This window comes from Fundulus heteroclitus, chromosome 6 (assembly GCF_011125445.2).
Source record: "Fundulus heteroclitus isolate FHET01 chromosome 6, MU-UCD_Fhet_4.1, whole genome shotgun sequence".
NCBI lineage: Eukaryota > Metazoa > Chordata > Actinopteri > Cyprinodontiformes > Fundulidae > Fundulus > Fundulus heteroclitus.
In genome coordinates, this window is record NC_046366.1 from 15,625,138 (window position 1) to 15,641,173 (window position 16,036).

Genomic DNA, 16,036 nt, shown 5'->3' on the forward strand with positions numbered 1-16,036 from the left:
AACATCAAACCCTCTCATTTCCCCTTCCTCATAAAGAGGATAGAAAGCAGATAAAAAGGGGAGATCTCTTCATGCAAGGTTTCATGAATGACTAATGAGGTATGGATAACAATTTGTTTTTTAATGAATATTGTTTTATTTTTTTATTTTATCTATTGTCATTCAGACTCCATTTAATTCCCTCAGATGGACCGGTGACCTGTCAATGGTTGTAATCCACCTCTAGCACGATGTTCACTGCAGATAGTCACCACACACCAGACAATGACTGGATGGAGACTTTGTTTCTCCTGCTCGGTGACAATATATTTACACTTCATTAAATTAGTATTTCATGCTGATATTCCCAAAGTTTTTGGATGGCATGTTATTAATCTCTGAATGAAAATAAATCAGGACTAAGGAATGAATTGTACCGCTGTTTTTTTTTTAAAGTATAATAAATAAATTTTTTATTTCATGGGGAAAGATTCATGTCAGCTGAAAAGATTACTCAATTGGGTGAGAGATATAGGCTATGAGGTAGATTTAATAATACAGTACCATAAGTTAGCTACCTTAACTTACTGTGCTGTATGCCTAATATGTGCTGAACCCAAGGATTCAGTATGTATTGGGGTTACAAAGTCACAGTTGGGTACGTTTGTTCAGTGCACTTCAATCAAGAAAAATAAATAAAAAGACTTGTTTCTTCCCCTTTTCTTCGGTTAGCAGTAAACAAAGAATCACTTTCTGAAATTGATTTGAATTATGTTCTAAAACTTAAAAAAATTTGGAACATATTAAGCTGACTGGAGATTTGGTTGGATTTCTTTTTAGCAATAATGTAGTATAAGCAGGTATATACAATGTCAGGATAAATGCAGCGATATAACTTTAAAACAGACAACATTGATGTTTAGAACATCTTAAATAAGACTATGTCAATGTTTGAGAGTAAAATATGCTTAAATCACTTTGGAATTATTTTGATATTTTGACAATACCAGCTGTACCTGAACGCACCATGGTAAATCCCCCCCCCCTACATAGTTCTATCTCATACCATGCGAGTTTGGGCTGATTGGATTCTACCTGTAACCATTTGAGCCTCAGCTAATTTTTCTCCAGTATCTGTGATGTTTACATTCAGCTTGATTTTTTTTAAGTGAGTAATTCAGTAAAATGCAGAAAAAGGTCCATACTTAATTTCTGATGAGAGATGTGTCTCCTGACATAAAGTTTTGGTCTGATCGAGCTTTTTTTTCCTCCACTCTAGCAGCATGAGAAACCTTAACGTTTCCAAATAGCAGATTTTAGTGATAGCAGTAAGTCCTGTGTTGAGTACTGGTGTCACTTTTTCAAGATGAGCTACATAACATTGGATTGCGCACTTAGTCAAACACATACACATTATGTGTGTTTTCATGTGTAAAATACAGTAACACTGTATTCGTTCTGTACACTTGTGTGTACCGGACAGACAGGGCTGTACTGGATATTTTCAGTACAAATACACATACCGTTGCACCCCTAGTTGCACATATTTCAAAATCTGATAGGTGGAAGAAACAGTGGCAAACTGTTATTGTAGATAAACTCCATTTAGGTGGTTAGGGGTTGCTCTGTGCTCATGACAACAACAAACGACAACAAAATAAAAAAAAACATAAAACCTGCTAAATATCAGTGAGTAAATACAATTATCCAGAATACCCTCAGTATAGGTTGTCCAATGAACTTTGACGCAGAAAAAAATTGTAATATAGATATGAAGGATTTACTGATCCCAAGCTATAATGGCTAAAAAACTTGAGAACTGCATGCTACTGTCTGCTAACTAAATGCTTTCAGTGATACAACAAATAAGAAATAAGAAGTTCAATCTAAGCTCAAACAAACCACAGAAACCAGAGTGGAAAATATAACATAGAACATCATCATAAATCTTCCTTGGAACCTCATCTTTTGTGTTGATATCAGTATTAATGGTTCAGTTACTAATACTGCATAAATAAAATGGTATATGTGTTTAATTTTGAATAAAACTGTATCTTTAATTAGTTAATATAATATTACATATTAATAATAAAATAATTAATTAATGGTACATTTTTGATCAATTGCTATGGTTCATTTATTTTTATCACTACACCTTTAAACTACCCAGAGCTGTATGCTTTGAATCAGAGCAGAAAATGCAGTAGAGAAGTGGAAGGTTTACTGTTGAGCTTACTGTGTAGATCCATTATATTCTCTCAGTTTATTGTGCAAAACCGTTTCCTGTCAGCAGAGAATTGGACCGGCTGCAGGAATGAAAAGCAAAGTGGTGATCTAAATTGCCTTTTAATGTTTTTAACTCCTTCAGGAATAAATGCTTTGATTTTCACCAAACTAACCACCTTATAATTTTCACATCTTGATGGAAATCCAGCTAGAAGCTCCCAGAGAGGGTCCTATTGTTTTCTACCATACCCAGAGCTTTTAAGGTCACCTGTGTATCAGGTGAAAGTCCCTCTCCTCTCTGTTCCTCAGAGGACCCTGGTGATGCTTATTAGGAGTAAACCTTCACATTATTTCTTGCTGGGTGAATATAAGAATGAAGAGGTTTTATTGACATTATGTACTGTAACTATAATGAAATTTGAAATATTTTTTTTGATTAGCAGGAACTTACAATCAGCCCATTCTGGGTCTGCATTAAGGTTTTACTCCTAACTTCAGGCTGAATTATGCCACCTCTTCCTGTATGCACATACGCACCACTCTTGGCTATGCAGCTGGTCTGAAAGGAGCTGTGTCCCTTTATTGTAACCTTGTTCGAGTAATGAACGAGGCAGGCTGACAGCCCTGGACTGCCAATCCATCCCTGCCCGTGTGCGTAGTTGCATAGTTGTGGTGAACGTGTGGGCAAATAACCTTTTTTTCAGCCTTGTTTTTCTTTTGACCCATTGTTAGGTTATGGTGGAGCGAGTAGGTACAATAAAGCAATCCATTTTGTTCACTCTTCCCAGTGGCTTGAAGTTAGTGCCTGGCCAGACTAATGCGTGTTTTGCAATCAAACCAACCAAACTGCATGATAAAGGAATCTATAATCATCAACAATGCTGGGCTCAGACGGGGGCATGATTGGGGGGGGGGGTTTCCTGTTGCTCCAATTACTTAAAGGTTGCTATCAACAATTGCAACCAAAATACCATGTCAATAGATACCACAACCCCCCAAAAGATAGATAAAAGATATGTTCCAATTCATTTTAACAGTCTGCAAATGTGGTTAAAAGTTGAAAAGCCATCCACATGCTATCCTCACGGAGAGGATAGCATGAGGCTAAATCTGAACCGTAAATATGGTATAAATCATTTGTTGTATGTCTTCTAAGACAAAGACTAGCTGACCTAAAAGAAAAGAAAAATATTTCCATTAATGTCCAAAAACACTCATCATCCTCGTAAAAGGTTTTTCTCTAAAATAAATTATGCACTCAGTGAGAGCCAGAGCAAGCACAGTGAAACATCTTAATTCGACACGGAGTGGACTGAATCTGACAGAGGGAGTCCTACTGTGGGGCTGCTGCTAACCACAGAGGCGGCGTGCCGCTCATTGTGCTGAGACCAGTTAAATAAAATGAACACATACGTGTTTGAAGGTTGGTGATGACAGTGCCACTTGTGAGGGGTCCTTTAGTGGCATACAGGGCCACAGAGTAGGTGGTGCTTGGCTTGAGGTTGGACAGCTGTTTTTCATGCTTGTTTCCTTCAACCAGGAAGGTATCCGCCGTCACTAAAAAGAAGATAAAACACACCCAACACAAACCGGTTTATGACATAAACACCAACAATCTACTAATAATTGTGAATTGCACAGAAAAGAATACACAATTGAAATTTTTTTTAGAACCACCATTAGCTGCAGTTACAGCTACTCTTCCAAGGTAGAGCATATCTAAAGACTAAAATGTTTGACCCTTTGCCTAATAGCTCAAATTCAGTCACACAGAATGGAGAGCCTTTGTGAAAGTCAGTAATCAATTATTGCCTTAGGTTATCAAATGGATCCTGTTTGGACTCTGACCGTGCCTTTCTAATGAGGGTAAATTCTAATGAGGGTAAATATTTTTAGTTAGCTTGCAGTTGGCAACAGCTGTTCCGTTTGTTTTCTTTTCTTTCTTTTTTTTTTGTTAGCAACAGTTGTGCAGTTTGTTTCCAAGAATATTTGTGCATCAGAATAGCTTATTCTGTTTTAGCTCTGTCTTTATATTTCTGCAGAAGGGTTAAACTCCACCATGGTTCGAAGTCAGCTCTAACATTTTCTCTTTCAGCATTGCCCACCATTTAGCTCTATCCATCTTCTCATCCACTTTGACAAGTCTTCCCTTCCCTGCTGAAGAACAAAAACATTCCCAGACCATGATGCTGCCCCCAGTGCATAATTTTCTTCCACTTTGAAAATATGCACTACTTTGTGTTGATCTCTTACAGATAATATCAATAAATTTAATTAAAGTTTTTGGTTAAAAGGGTTTGATGCGAATACTTTTGCAAGGCAATGCAACAGTGGCAGAATTGTGGGAAAAATACATATCAGATTCTCAGTGTCTGCACTGCTTGACCAACATGTGGGTACCCTTTCAATTTACTGGATTTACATTCCATTTATGCTAATGGTTGAAAAATGCTTTTGGGAACAACTCTGCAAAATGAGGTAAATTATGAGCCTGTTTTGATCTAAATCATAACTGTGTGCTCTGTAATTACCTGATACACAGAATTGGAAAAGCATTTGTCATCACTAGCCTAATCTAACGGCTGCTCCCCAGGAGTACTTTAGTTTCATACCATCACAACTATAAATGTCTTGAGTGAACTGAGATAATTGACAATTTAAAAGCCAGTGTTTTGCTTAAGAAAGTCTGTTAAAAACTGGGGGAAAAAAGCAATTGTGGAACATGATTATAAGGCATTTGATGGACTACAGCGTTGTCATACCAATGTAATGTGCCAAATGTTACAGTGCAGGGTTTGAGATTGTACCGGTGCTGCTGAAAATCTTACATGTTGCAGCCTTTTCTTAAAATAGAGTACATTCTTTAATATAATGGCATACAAGTGTTTAAACGTGACTGAAAGTGGTGAAGCACAGACCAATTTCCTGCTTCTACATGAAGCAATGCCATTGTGGATTTCATGTGGGTGTTCCTGCCAATACTAATCTGTTTTGTAATGCAGTGGAGTATTTATTTATTGACCTGGGCTGGCTATAATAACCTTCAAGGGAATATGTCAAAAGCTTACATTGCACTTTTTCAAATCCTTGTTTACAGCTCTGACCAGCAGAAACGTACTATCACTGTTTCTCATATTATGTGGTTGCATTCCACTAAACTAAGTGTAATTTCTATATCTAATCAGTCGAGAGACACACACATTTATCACTTTTCCTGCAAATCTTATAATATGTGTTAAGTAACTACTCCCTCTGTCTTATCTTTGCTGAAAAATAACATTGGCTTTTGTGTGCCTTCCCATTGCAGCCTTTGTTCAAAAATAACCTGCATCATTATATATCTAGATCAAGATGACAGGCACTGAAGACAAGAGCTGCATCCAAAGTTCAAAGTCTTTAATAACAGCATTGTTTTGCTGAGGATAAATTTAACATCCACATAAAGTGAAAGCGGGCCTTATAGATATACACTGTATATACTGTTTTTGTCAGCTACACTCCCATCATTTTATGCATCCTTATTTTGCATGGCCAAGTTTTAAAAATTGTTGCCTGTTTTTTTTTTTTTTTTTTTATAATTTTCAATCATTATTTTCTTGATTGAATTAATTTGGATTTTACCAAAAAAAATAAGCTTTTTTCTTCTTTACACTGGCAGGTGAAGATAGGCTGCTCCAGCCCCGGGTCTGTGTGTATTCACATGTGCCTGACTTACTCTGTAGCTAGAGATGTCTGCAACTGTAGCAGCATATGTGTTCAGATGTGAAGCTGAAATACTGGTCACAAGTGTTTTGATGTTCAAAGCAAATAATAATAATATTAAAACAAATTCATGAAGGACGTGTTTTCTGTCCGGTTTTTCAGTACAAACCTTAACTGAAACAACATTGAAATATGCTACGAGCTGAATTATTAACAAGTCATATTAAAACAGAGAGTAAACATGTTAAAGTTTATCTAGAACCCTAGCAAACTGCTCAGCATGAAAACATCCTCAGCAGGGGCAATACATGAGTTGTGTCGAGTTAGAAAAATGTGGTAAAGTCAAGAGTTTTTAACTGATTTATTGTCAAACATTATAGCCGCTTTCTTAACATTGTTAACTTGCTGTTTTAGCAGATTGCTGGGTCTGTCCTACAGACACTCGGACTTGGACAGATTAGTTATTGCTTTCAAGTAAAATGGATAGGCCTGCCATGTTACTGGGGAGTAAAGCTTGTTATATAGACCGCACAATACAGTATGTGTAATAGTGTGCTATTCTGCTGCATATAACTAGTTTATTCATGAAGTAATGAACGGGGCTTGGATTCAGCAAATGCATATTAAATCTCTCAGGTCAGTCACAGGAACAAACATAATCTGCCTGGGACATCGCTAATTACAGAATTTATTTCAATATTAAAAATACGTAATAAACTTCTCAAAACAAATGGTTTTCTTAGAGCAATTAAAACATTTGAATATCTCTTAAATGGATGCTTATATGCTGGAAACAAGGCTTTAGTTAAAAATAAATAAATAAATACAAAAAACAGCTAACTACAATCAAATCACTCCAAAGTAAATAAACCATAAACCACCACAGAACTTGGAAAACATTTTATTTATTTTTCCCACTGGTATTTACACAAAATCACAGAAATATAAAACCTCAAAAAGAGTTAATGATGTCATTCAAGAGATAAAAGCAGAGAAATGATGGCCTTTTGGTGTTAATGAATAAAAGGAAATGAAGTGAAAAAAACGAGTGAATGACAACTCACATTGATTATGTGTGATGGTCAGCACGTAGTTGTCCACGCTGGACAGGGGAGGATTCCACCTCAGCAGGGCTCCTTGTGGAGTGATGTTCAGGGCTGTCAACTCTGCAGGCATGTCCATGGCTATTCATAAAGAAAGAAAATGTAAATTGAAACTGTGCATGTTTTAATGGAAAGAGAGTAAAAGAGAATATTTCTAGAAAGAATAGGTCTATGGATTTTGCATAACAATTATTATTATGAAGAATTGGTGCCAGTCACATAGATATAAATGTACACACATTTATTCCAACTACTTATTGCATTGCACACCCATTAATTCAGACCTTAGCTGAATTAAATTACAAAATTCAATGAGTCTGTACCGAAAGAAACTCTCATTGAAAGTCAAATATGATATAGAACAGCCCAAATATTCTCCTGAGCCAACTGTTTCCCTAGCCTCTTTTTAATTTCACTCTCAAACTGCTGGACATGCCAAAATTGAGTTTGAATTTAATTATACCTTTAACCCCAGTGTTTCAACCCCAATTTCCCCTCAGGCAAGTTATTTTGGCACAGCAGCGAGTGAGGCGGGCTGATGCGGAAATCTGAGTGAGACCCAAGGTTCTGCCCAGATTAGGTGATTGATAATGCACTTATTAAAGTGAAAAAAATATTTCTCTCATTAGCACACCGAAGCGACTCAGTGTCTCTTTTTGTTATCGGGAATAAATTAACTCATCTGATTACACATTAAATTTAATTACAATAAGATATCAGGAAATTTAGTGTAAGCTTCACCAGTCAATTCAGAAGCATTAATAGGATCATTCTCCGACAATTATGACAACAGGATAATTGAGATAAAATGGTTACTGTATGAACTTTGTTATACTTTTTTTCTTGGGTTGTAAATCCAAAACTCACGTCCTGCCTAGCTGTGAGATGTCATAGCCTTGGCCAAATAGTCTGTAAGTGTGTAAAGATGATTGCTGAGACTTCAACGGTTGCAAGATAATCCCTGTTGCAATGGATTTGCAATTTAAGGATCATCAGAATATAGTTTTGTTAAGAAACTTAAATATGTGGTGCAGCAGGGTAATGTCAATGACCCAATGTTATCTAAACTCATGCTAGACAAAGCTGCACTAATCTCTGCCTCGGCATGCCGAAGGCTTATAGTGGTTGACTTTTTAGCCAGGTGGAGTTGCGGGAGTGAGCTTGATCTTTTGAATAGTATAGGTAATTATCACTATCAGTTGGGGTACTCATAGACAGTGTAAAGCATAAAACCTTCAGCACAGGACGGTCATCTGAAATTTTGAAAAAAAATTGGATAACAACAATAGATGATGCATTTTAAACACTCCACATTCCAATACACACCCTCTAAAATTGCATCACATAAACCCTTTTCCATTGCGGGGATTTTAGCAATTATCTGGGATTTTGAGAGCACTCATTGTGTTTGGCACAATTTTACCCGAGCAATTTATATTTTCTGGATCCACACATTCCTGGATAAAAAGGTCCTTGCCTGGGGGTAGGACTTTCAGATCAACCCAGGATTAGAGAGGGGTGGGGTTATGTGCTGAGTGATAATTGGTGGACCCTTTCTTACAGTGTCTTGACTTCTGTTCACATGCCATAATTAAAACCTGCATGTTGTTGTTGTTGTTTCCTACCTTCTATGTGGTTTATATTTAAGCATATGTGGTCAAGAATGGACCAAAGAAAGAGGATGTCAGCCAGTTATGCATTATCAATCTGAACCATTGCCAGGATACAGGCTTGTTTTTCAGGCTTTGTTTGTTTGGCCTTTGGTTTCTTGTTATGTGGTTACTTGGGCATTAAAGAAACAAAACAGAGGAAAACTCCATACCATAGCGTTGGACTCAAGAAAAGTTTGAGTATATTTATAATCAATTTTATTTCAAAGTTTATTAGTTTAAAGTCTAACTTAAGTTTTGTTTTATTTATAGGAAAAGTATAATGTTGTATATAGTATACAAGTAACCGTTGTAATGTTTGCTTTATTAAACATAATACTTTTTACATACTCACAAAACCAGACCAATTTATATAACTAAAGACACCAAAAGTTGGTTTGAATCATTACAACTTTCAGACGAGACACATTTTTAATGAAAAACATGAAGGCACAGCATTTATGCAAATATAATAGTAAAATAGCTCTTTCAGGTAAACTTTTATTATGTATGCTGTGTATTATGAAAACTCTGCAGTGCAGTGGTTGAGAGCACTTTCTCCTGAGATATGCTGACATTTGGGAGTCAAGCCAATAACCTCTGCTTGGGCTGAAAGCTGCAAACGCAGAGATGGAGCTACAAGCTTCAAAAGTACTTCCATAAAAGCCTATTACACAGCTAAACAGGACTAGGGTTGGAACAAGCTGCTAATATTCTTTTAATTATACTCTAATTAGATATAATGTATGCTTGCTTCTACTTATGGTCAGAAGTTAATTGCTGATTGCAGAAATGTATTAGAATGTATTATGGTAAAGACGGTCAGCCAAATATGATTGTTTGACTAAGACTCACTCTATAGTGGTAATTTTAAAATGATACATTAAAAGTCTTATCAGGTTAACTATTAATGTACAGAATGAAATTTAGGAACAGTTTTTGTGTTGCATTTTCAATAATACATGTACAATAGAATAAAGTGTGTGAAATTAAGGGTTTTACTATGTCAGGACAGCATGCTATTTTTGCCATCAGAGTCTCATTTCATTTTAGTTTTTTATATTTATGCAGCAACTGTCTGGGCTGTCTGGGAATGAATGCCACAGATAATCATTATTATGCAGATAATCATTAAGGCCGTTACAATCCAACGAAGGATTTGAGGACCACGATTACTAAGATTCATTGAGACAAATTATCTGCTTTGAGGCTTCATTAAATTATGTTTAACTATCTAGGACATTGTGTTCTGACCAGGTGGCAACTACTAAAGATAGCTTACTCTGCTTAGACATGGATGCGACGGGCAAAAAGGATCGCCAAAAACAGAGGCATAAAGTTTTAAAGGTGTAAGATCACTTTAAACTTTACAGAGTGCTCTGCTCTGACTGCAGGCAAGATGTCCTGCAAGGTGAGGTCACTGAGACTGACTACCTAATACTGCCCACTTAGGAAGTGGGACGGCCTCATGGCAGCACTCGTTGTTTGCTGAAGACAGTTGCTCCAGAGTGACTGGTGCTTTCACTTGTTGTCCCCAAAGTTTCTAATAACACAGAAAAGTTGCTAGATTTGTCGCTAGTGTCTTTTTTGGGGGAGAAAAGTCACGGCATGGATCTGAAAAGTCGCTGCTGCTGCGCACTGCTCAGCCCCTACCTATGCTCTTGGGATAGCGTAGGTGCTCATCATCCCACAGACCACAACCAGGTTCATCTCCAGCTTGTGTATAAACCCCTTGTACACAGAGAACAAGTGGCGACACAGACAGTAAAGAGATGATCCAAGGAGACTGCAGAAGCTCTGAGAGGCTGTTTCTGTTCCACTCAGTGTGAAGAGCTCTGTTCTCCTCATGGGGAGGACACTGAAAGCATCACAGACTGCATCACGGACTACACTAACTTCTTTGTGGACAACATTGTATCCCTTATAAAGGTATGCTGTTTCTCCAATAATAACCCCTGGATCATCCCTGAAATAAAAGCTCTCTTCAAGGAGAAGAGGAGAGCCTTTAGATCAGGAAACAAGGAGGTCCTGAAAAGTGTGCAGAAGGAACTGAGAAGGACGATAAGGGATGGAAAAACATCTACAGGAAAAAGGTGGAGGAGCAGCTGCAGCAGAAAAACATCCGAGGGGTTTGGAAGAGCCTGATAACAACTTCAGGTCACAGCCTAAACGATGTAGGGTTGGTGAACCAGTTCTTCAACAGGGTTAATCAGACACTCCTGATTATGGGCTGGTGGCAATGACCTCACACCAGATCAAGACGCTGGGGAGGCTGGTCCTCAACCATTGTCACTACCCAGTGAGGTCTTTGTTGGATCCTCTGCAATTTGCCTCCCAGCCTGGCATTGGTATGCATGATGCCATCATCTTACTTTATGTACTGGTGTCAGTGAAACTATCTCCTGATCAATGCGGGCGAAACCAAAGAGCTAGTAGAGGTTCTCTGCAGGCACAGACCCACCATTCCAGCACTGGTGAAAATCCAGGGTAAATAGTTGACTCTTATAAGCATTGAACTGAACAATAAATGGCACAGGAGTCATAACACTGATTCTCTTTACAGAAAGTGTCAGAGCAGACTCAGAGTGCTAAGGAGATTAAGATCTTTTGGTATGCATGGGGTGCACCTGAAAATCATGTACATGTGCAGTGTGCATGATGTGTATACTTTGGAAAAATGGCATCTGTTAGAGCAACATGTGTAGTAAGGTAACGATGGAGCATAATTTTTCTATGGCATCTTGCTTTCCTAATTTTTATGACTGAAATTCCTTCTGTCAAATCAAAGTCTATAATGCGCTTGTTTGCTTTCAAATGACTGCATCGTTAATTAAACTATAAGCTGTCATTGTATTTCTGAAAAGCATAATTCAGGAAATCCACTGCTGAGATTGCTGCTAATAAGGCCAGTTACCTTTGCACTGTGACTATTACAAAAAGCAGATGACTAAAGGCTATAAGACATTTCAGTAAGTCAGAAACCCAGAAATAAGTGCATGCAGGGATATAACTGATTTTTAATCAAGGGCATGGGAATTTGGTTGGTGCAACATTGACCTATGGTACAACTGAATTTCCACACTGAAGGACAACAAAGGATATTTCTATTCAATCCTACTCCTCTGACCTGCTTTTGCTTTATTTTGCTTCACCTTCAAGCAACTTTTGAGTTGAAGATGGGAAACAAGAATTTCCAAGCCTGTATGAATGTTCGAGTTGTATACATCTAAGAGGTCTGCTTCTAAAGATCAATCTAAAGATTGATTTGAGATAATAATAAATCTCCCATTTCTTCATTATTATGAGTACTCTTTTTGCTATGGTAAAGCAGAGAAAAAAGTCAATCACTATCTGAACATGTTCTTCACATTAATCCCAGAGCCATACTGTGGGTGTTTGCGGTGTCAAACCAACACTCATGCGGTGCAAAGTCAAATATTTGAACCTGATGCAGCAGTGGTGTTTACACTGTATGTAAGCTGCGCTGTGGGGAGTTGCAGGGAAACCTGCTGATTTTGGATTTTTCACGGTAAATACACTGCATATGGAAGTAAAATGCCTGCTAATAGATTCATGTGAAATGTGAGACATGGCCTATCATTACAGCAGATTTTTCTGTTACTCACATTACTCCTTGGTGTGGCACCATTTGAGCCTAAAATATTATTTTCACTGCATGATTATTACATTGATTAAAAACAGATAACTACCCCAACCCTACCATTATTTTAAGCATCTTCTGAAAGCATGAGATTATTATGAAATTTTAGACAGCGCAACTGACGGAGCTGTTATTTTGTTAAATACTATTCTGGTGATTATAGAGCACTTAACAAACCATGTCCCATCCTTAATTAGATGTTAGAGGGTGCTAGTTAAATATTACAGCTTTCACTGGGTCTGTAACAGATAAGACACACAAATGAACTGAAATAATCCTTACTTATATTTTTTTTGTATTTTGTTGTTTTGTTTCTTTTTCTTTTTTTTCTTTGTATCACTATATACTTGGGGCCTTTAAATGTTATTTCATTTGTACTAAAATTTGTTAAGTAAAATCACTAATGGGTATATCAAATTTTGATAAAAATGTCTAGAATCATCACAGTGGTGACAAAAAAAGTATAAAATACTGCACACTCTATTGTGCTGTAGCTATTTGTTTAGTACGATGGGAACCACATCGTTGCACAAACACATCATGGCATTACTGACTAACAATATAACCATTATGACCTAAATAACCATAAGCACCATCATGACCCTGCACAACCTCATCTATGAGCTCTGTAGGTAATCATGCATGGAGTACACATTCAGCCCAACACAAAACAGTCCCCAAATGCTATCAGAAATTATCGCCATAAAGGGCAATGACAAGTAATTTAGCAAACCAGCAAGTGCATCCAATATATAACCATAAATATAAAGGACATGTAGTTTGCAGCAGCTGCATGGTGATGCTTATCCAGAACAGTGCTGGACATGAGAAATATGCTACTAAATGTTTTTATTGTTGTGTTTGTTTCAATAAAAAATGTTTGAGCAATGAAAATGGTACCAACATTCTCCAACAATGTTCAGTCTATTTATTCTATTTTTTTATGTTTTGATTGGTAAAGGTTACACAAAAGCATCAGATGGATCTTTCCTCTAGATTCTGATATTTTTCAGTAATTTTTCTGCAACTGTTATGAAAAATAAGGTCTATTGTTTAGTATTTTTGCATATTCAATATGAAAAAAAAAAAAACTGAAGTCATTTTATTGCAATTAAATTGTTTCACTTTCTACCTGCCAGGAAACTGTTATTCTGCCAGTAATTTAGAAATCAGCGGAAGAGGAGGAAAATGTGGCCTCCTTATATCTTTTGACTTTAATAAACCACTTTGGCGGTTTTAGAAAGACTGGAATCTCAGCAGATCCAGTGGAAAAAACACAATCTCAGAATTTTGTATTCAAATAGAAGTTTCTTTCATAAATAATTTGTGCTGTAAAATGTGAGGGATCCGTACATTGTGTAAGTGAGTACATGCGTTATCGCCTTTAACAAATTGCCACATTGTCTATTTAGTGTCGAGATTCATCTTAGACTAACAGTACCTGCTGCGTTAGCAAAATATTGAAAGGCTGGCTGCTATTTTCAGCCTCTTTCACAATAATTGATTATGAAAGTGAGTAATGTTGCAACTGCTGTGTTTTTCAAGTAATTACATACTTGGCCGGGGCAATGCTGGATTACACCTTCAATCCCCTGTTAATTTATTGTTGTTAAAAGCTGCTTTAAAGTGTCCCTAGTTGGGCATTGTGCTGAGTGAGGATAATGTTATTTAACATTTCTAACAAGCATGACTTTAAAGGTATGTTCTTTTCAAGTAATTAAAGCCCAAACAACTCTGCTCAATGCAAGTACATTTCAATGGTTGGAAGAAGGAGCTGATAGAAATGTGTTTGAGGATTGGAAATGTTAAGCTCCCCTCTGCACTGCATATTTTCCCCTCATAATACGCACCCTGCAGATTATCATCAAACAACGAGCCACTGTCTTATTCTTTGGTTGCAAGAATACTTTCACAAAGGCATCAGGATGTTTTGTGTTTTCTAATTTGTGACTCTTGTCACATTTCAAAGTGAAAACATAAATAAAACCTAAGATCTTTCACATGAAAAAAAGGAAAAAAAGTACAGCGAGACCCAGACCAGGCGAGATTAATACCAGAAAGACTGAAATAAATAGGAAGTTGAAGACAGAGAGATGAAGGAAGAGGGAAAAAGGCAGAGACAGACAGTCATACCGTAAGATCGAAGTGAGTCAAATGGATAAAGAGATAAGTGAGGGAAGAAAGCAGCAAGAGTGATGGCTCAGAGTGAGATGGAGCTGGGAGGTGGTAACCAATTATGGAATCTTGGTATGGACACTTTCATCTGTTGCTCCAGGAAATACTTCTACAATGTCAGCTGCATCATATATTTTGTGTGACATCTTTTTGCAAGTGCGTTTATAAGAGACTGTTGCTCAGGAAAAATTGGTCTAATAGTTCAGTAAGGAAATGACTACCAATTTATTCCTGCATATGAAGTCAGGGTCTTGTAACTTGAAAAGGCTATTCAAAAGAAAATATTTAAGTTTCTTGACTTAATCTGATTTTAGGTGTTTAATCCTGGTAATTAGAGTGTATCACATATGCTACTAAATTATAATTTATAATGATATAATGATTAATTTTGTTTTATTCATATTATATTTCTTCTGAAAAGTTGAAAAGGTTCACAGGGTTACCAAGCTCTACAACACAATTTCATTACAAGCAGTGTTTGTAGTCCAGTCTTTGATCCCCATGAAACACATTTGCCTGTTGAGTGGCCAGTTTGGCACCATTTACAGAATGCTGCATGCTCTGGTTTTTGAGCGATCTTCTGAACATCACCTGGCTTTATATGACAGATAATTCAAGTAAAAAGAAGTAAAAAATAAAGCATTTCAGACAAATGTAGAAAGGTGTAAAGTGCTGCTGCAACTAGGACTGGGCAATAAATCGATTTAATTGATTATTTTGAATTTACAATTTATTAAGATTACATTTTTGGAAAATCTTTATTTCGCAAGTGCACTCATTGGGCTTCCATTAAGAGAATAGCATGTAATGTTGAATATATGTTTAGGAAAATATATTGTCAAAATATTGTAAATGGGAAAGCCTATATCAGCCATAATTTGAGACACTAATTAAATGATTAACTTTTAAAGTTAGTTTGAAGTTACTAAAGTGAGGTGAAGCCTGTGTTTAGCTCATTGTGCAGCATCACTACGAGCAAACATTTTGTTATATTTTCATTATTTAGAACGACAGGGCCGCCATCTTGTTTTACAGGCATGTTTCACATCTTGTGTTTAGTTGCTCTTTGACTTCAGGTCAACTCCCAGGTAAAATGCTTGAAATAAAAATAATATAATACAAAATAAAACAGTAATATAAAATAATTACTTTCATTTCCTTCTTATGAAATTAAAAGGAGAGGAAAAAAAATGGAATAATCAGATGTGGTATAGTAAAATCTGAGATTTTATTTTTATGCCATATCGCTCAGCCCTAGTTGCAAAATAAAGGAAGGATTGTTGAAATCGTCAATTTACAAAGAATTTTAATACCCAAATTACCCCATTGTGGGACAGTAAGCATTTTTTAACCACTAATATGGTTTACTTGTTACTGTTGTCCCCTCCTTTCTCAGTATAGCATAGGACATATCTTTTTACAAAGGATGTTCCGATACCCCTCTGGAAGTTCTTCTTTGGATGATTTTGGTATTACAGTCCCTGAAGAAATTGAACAAAGCATACCCGTTACTGGTGAACGTTTTGTGATTTTATATAAGC

General features: G+C 36.7%; 1 protein-coding gene across 6 annotated transcripts in view; it reads right to left on the reverse strand.

The window, feature by feature from the left end:
* Positions 1-16,036, reverse strand: part of tnr (tenascin R (restrictin, janusin)) — a 267,967-nt gene that overhangs the window by 42,446 nt on the left and 209,485 nt on the right. For all 6 annotated transcript variants that reach the window (XM_036138170.1, XM_036138169.1, XM_036138171.1 and 3 more), the window contains 2 exons: positions 6,972-7,091; positions 3,619-3,762 (listed from right to left, as the gene is read on the reverse strand). In XM_036138170.1, coding sequence (XP_035994063.1) covers positions 3,619-3,762; positions 6,972-7,091 — 264 coding nt within the window. The remainder of the gene's footprint in view (positions 1-3,618; positions 3,763-6,971; positions 7,092-16,036) is intronic.